At 42.2% G+C, this 4,118-nt stretch overlaps 1 protein-coding gene across 1 annotated transcript; it reads left to right on the forward strand.

The window, feature by feature from the left end:
- Positions 1-1,913: 1,913 nt before the first annotated feature.
- Positions 1,914-3,736, forward strand: LOC138871370 (uncharacterized). The gene is made up of 2 exons (XM_070149241.1): positions 1,914-2,164; positions 3,118-3,736. The coding sequence occupies exons 1-2, from the start codon at positions 1,914-1,916 to the stop codon at positions 3,734-3,736; spliced, it is 870 nt and encodes a 289-aa protein (XP_070005342.1).
- Positions 3,737-4,118: the final 382 nt, after the last annotated feature.

Raw genomic sequence — 4,118 nt, forward strand, 5'->3', positions numbered from 1 at the left:
CTCAACTAACGATCACCACTACACTCCAACCCCTGGCACCCACAAAAACAATCCCATATACGTGGAAACCTTACCTCACTCTACTCAACCAATATCGTACAATCCAGAATTTGTCAAGAAGGACCTGCTCATTAAGAACATGTATGAAAAGCTTAAGAAGCTCACGAGCCGAGTCCAGGGTATTGAAGGAGGCAAAGGAATTGAAGGTCTAAATTATGATGATCTATGCATATAGCCGGATGTGGAACTTTCGGAGGGTTACAAACCTCCTAAGTTCAAAATGTTTAAGGAACGGGTAACCTAAAAGTACATTTGAGAACATACTATGATAAGCTCGTGGGAGTTGGGAAAGATGAAAGGATTCGCATGAAGTTGTTCTTGAGGAGTCTTACTGGAGATGCCTTATCTTGGTATATCAGTCAGAATCCCAAGAAGTGGGTCAATTGGGTAAGCATTGCATTGGACATCATGAATCGATTCAGGTTTAACACAGAGAATGCACCGGATGTCTTCTACATACAGAATCTAAAGAAGAAACCAACGGAAACTTTCTATGAGTATGCTACTCGGGGAGGTCAAAAGTTGCAAAAGTCAGGCCAACATTAGAGGAAGAGCAGATGAACAAATTCTTCGTCAGGGCCCAGGATCCCCAATGCTATGAAAGGTTAATGGTCATCGAAAATCACAAGTTCTCCGACATCATCAAACTCGGAGAAAGGATTGAAGAAGAGATCAAGCGTGGTATGGTGTCCAACTTTGAGGCATTGCATGCCACGAACAAAGCATTGCAGTAAGGGGTATATCAAAGAAGAAAGAAGTAGGGGTAGTAATGGTGGCCCAAGGTCCAAAATCTCCACTCACATATCGAACACTTCCGCCTACATACCAACCCTCACCTCCCAAATACTCTCAACCCGCTACCACCTATCACACCTATAACACCCAGCCAGCTTATTACCATTCACCCCCAACCCGTCAAAACTATCCAAAACCCATACCCAATTTTGATCGCAGGCCGCCCAGACAATACACCCCTATTGCTGAACCAATTGACCAATTATATGAAAGATTGAAGTCTGCCAGATATGTCACCCCCATTTCTGTTATTGCAATGGAAAACTCCTCCCAGTGGATCAACCCAAACAAAACATGTGCATACCATTCTGGCATAAAAGGGTATACTATCGATGAATGCTCGTATTCTGAAAGATAAGATTCAAACTCTGATAGATACAAAAGTCATACAAGCAAAGGAAGCCGCGCCAAATGTCCGCAACAACCCCCTCCCATATCATAGGGGTGAAGGGGTAAATGTGATAGAAACTGATGAAGAATGGGATCCTGAGGGGTCAATTGGGCTTATTTAGGAAGGTGATGACCCTAAACCTACAGTTACACTCACTCCTATTGTGGTACAGATACAGTCGCCAGTCGAAGTTGAAGTAGCCACATCAGTCCCGTTCGAAATTGAAGTAACAGCACTTGCAACTGCACCAGCGCCATTTGAAGTAGAAGTATCCACACCCTTCACTGTGACAGTAGCACCCACACCTTCTTTCAAGTCCAATGCCATACCCTAGGATTACGTTGCTGAAGCTAGGATAAAGGGAAAAGCAAAGATGGAAGAATCTGGTGTCGCACAGGGGATGACTAGAACTGGAAGGATCTATACACCCGAAAACTTGGGAGGAACAAGCAAGAAAGCTGCTACCAAATAACCCGTCATTAAAATTGGACCAGACGATCTTTGGAGAAAAGTACAAGCAAGAGAATACTTTATCGTCAATCATTTGAACAAGACTCCTGCCCAAATATCCATCCTATCGCTATTGCAAAATTCTAAGCCGCATAGGAGTGCTCGGATGAAGATTTTTAATGACGCTTACGTACCCAACAACATCACCAGTAGAGAGATGGCCAACATGGTAGGGCAAGTATTGGAGAGTCACAAGATCACGTTCCACGAAGATGAACTACCACCTAAAAGATTAAGTCACAACAGGGCACTGCATATCACAGTACAGTTTGAAGACAAATTCTTCTCCAAGGTCTTAATAGATGGAGGTTCAAGCCTCAACATTTGTCCATTGACTACTCTGAAAAGGTTGGGCACAAATTTCCATGAGATACGAGTAGGAAGTATGAACGTGAAGGCATTTGATGGGTCTCAAAGGGCCATGATTGGGGAGATTAACCTTTGTCTATAGATGGCCCAACCTCGTTCGATGGTGAGTTCCAAGTACTAGACATATCTGCTACATACAATCTTCTATTGGGACGACCTTGGATATATGCCGCTGGGGCTGTGGCTTCTACGCTACACCAAGTCGTGAAGTTCGAATAGAACCATCAGGAGGTAATCATTCACGGAGATGGAAGTAACCCCATTTACACCAGTCAAATTGTCCCGGTTGTCGAGAATAGAAGAAGGCTGGATGGAGAAACTTATCACCGCATTGGGCGTGTCAACGCAATTGAGAAAGATAAGTGGTGGAGTAACAAAATAGAAAGCATACTGGCATGGTTTAGGTATGAACTCGGCAAAGGGCTTGGGAAGAAACTCTACAGCATTACCAAACCGATACAGTTGAAGCATCACGGCATAACTTTTGGGTTGGGATATTTGTACCTGGCAAGAATATAATGATTGGTTGTCACCATGGCGTGGTCCTTATTACCCTCTCGAGCAGCTAGTGCAACATCTGAGTTAGACTTTTCACCAGGCCGATACAATATGGGGATCCGCAGAGGAGGAAGCTTTGGTTGGGTTAAGTAATTTGTTTTTAGAAGATGAGAATATGGATTGCGATGTGATAGTTGAGGAGGAGGAGGAAGAAGACCTCACCATTCAGATCGTGGAGAAATATTCTCAAGAATTGGACTGCCACACCATCCCCGGCCCACCGAGTTACTGGGTAGCTTGGCAATTAGCCTGACTTGTTTCAATAGTCGTTCTAGGCATTTAAGATATTGTCAGTATTTTGTTTTAAAGACGTATTTTGTTTCGAAATAATTGCTCGAGTCATTGAGCTGTACTTGTTTTGGATATTTTCAAAATTTCATTAATGCATTGTTATTTAGTATTCATTATTATCTTTTACATTTTTTCTTCTATAGCATTATTATTACTTTTCCTGATGAACCGATGAATGTGACATGTAATGACACAACGCAGTGTAAGGATAGTGACTCAGAAGAAGAGGACGAAATACCTAAGGAAGTTGTCAGGGAAGTTGAAAATTTTGAGAACAAACCTAAGTCCAATCTGAACGAAACTGAGGCAATCAATTTGGGAGATTCCGAAACCGTCAAAAAGACTCGCATAAGCATTCACCTATCAACATCAGAAAAGGAAAGATACACTTGTTTCCTAAAAGAATATGAGGATATTTTTGCATGGTCATCTGATGACATGATTGGCCTGAGAACATCCATAGTGGCTCATAAGTTGCCTACCAATCCAATGTGTCCGCCGATGAAACAGAAACTCAAAAAGTTCAAACCAGACATGAACCTAAAGATCAAGGAAGAAGTCACTAAGCAGATCAAAGCCAAAGTCCTTGGGATAGTTGAGTACCCAACCTGGTTAGCCAACATCGTACTAGTTCCGAAGAAAGATGGGAAAGTAAGGGTGAGTGTTGACTATCAGGATTTAAATAGAGCAAGTCCCAATGACGATTTCCCGCTACAAAATATACATATTCTAATTGACAATTGCGCCAAGAATGAACTCTAATCCTTGGTAGATTGCTTCATGGGTTATCATCATATTTGGATGGACAAAGAAGACGTAGAGAAAAATCCTTCATTACACTATGGGGAGTGTACTACTACAAAATGATGCCAGTCGGTCTAAAGAATGTTGGGTATACCTACATGAGAGAATTGAACTATGATTGACCTGATTCTCGTTTAAGAGGGGATACGTAAGGCAGCCCTATGGGTTTGGTCACATCTTAATAAAATCTTCATTTCCCCCAGAACCAAAAACTGGGGCAGAATTTTGAGGAGGACCCTCAAAATTGCAGAGCAAGTCCAACCAACGTCATCATGTGCAAGACAATCAGAAATCGGTTAAGAAACTAGGGCAAAATTTTGAGAAGGATTCTGAAAATTCC

Source organism: Nicotiana sylvestris, chromosome 1, assembly GCF_000393655.2.
Source record: "Nicotiana sylvestris chromosome 1, ASM39365v2, whole genome shotgun sequence".
NCBI classification, from domain to species: domain Eukaryota; kingdom Viridiplantae; phylum Streptophyta; class Magnoliopsida; order Solanales; family Solanaceae; genus Nicotiana; species Nicotiana sylvestris.

Coding starts and splice junctions, on each gene's coding strand:
- LOC138871370 (XM_070149241.1), top strand. CDS start 1,914: ATGGCCAACATGGTAGGGCAAGTATTGGAGAGTCACAAGATCACGTTC. Junction 2,165..3,117: donor AACGTGAAGGCATTTGATGG/GTCTCAAAGGGC, acceptor TTTCTTCTATAG/CATTATTATTACTTTTCCTG.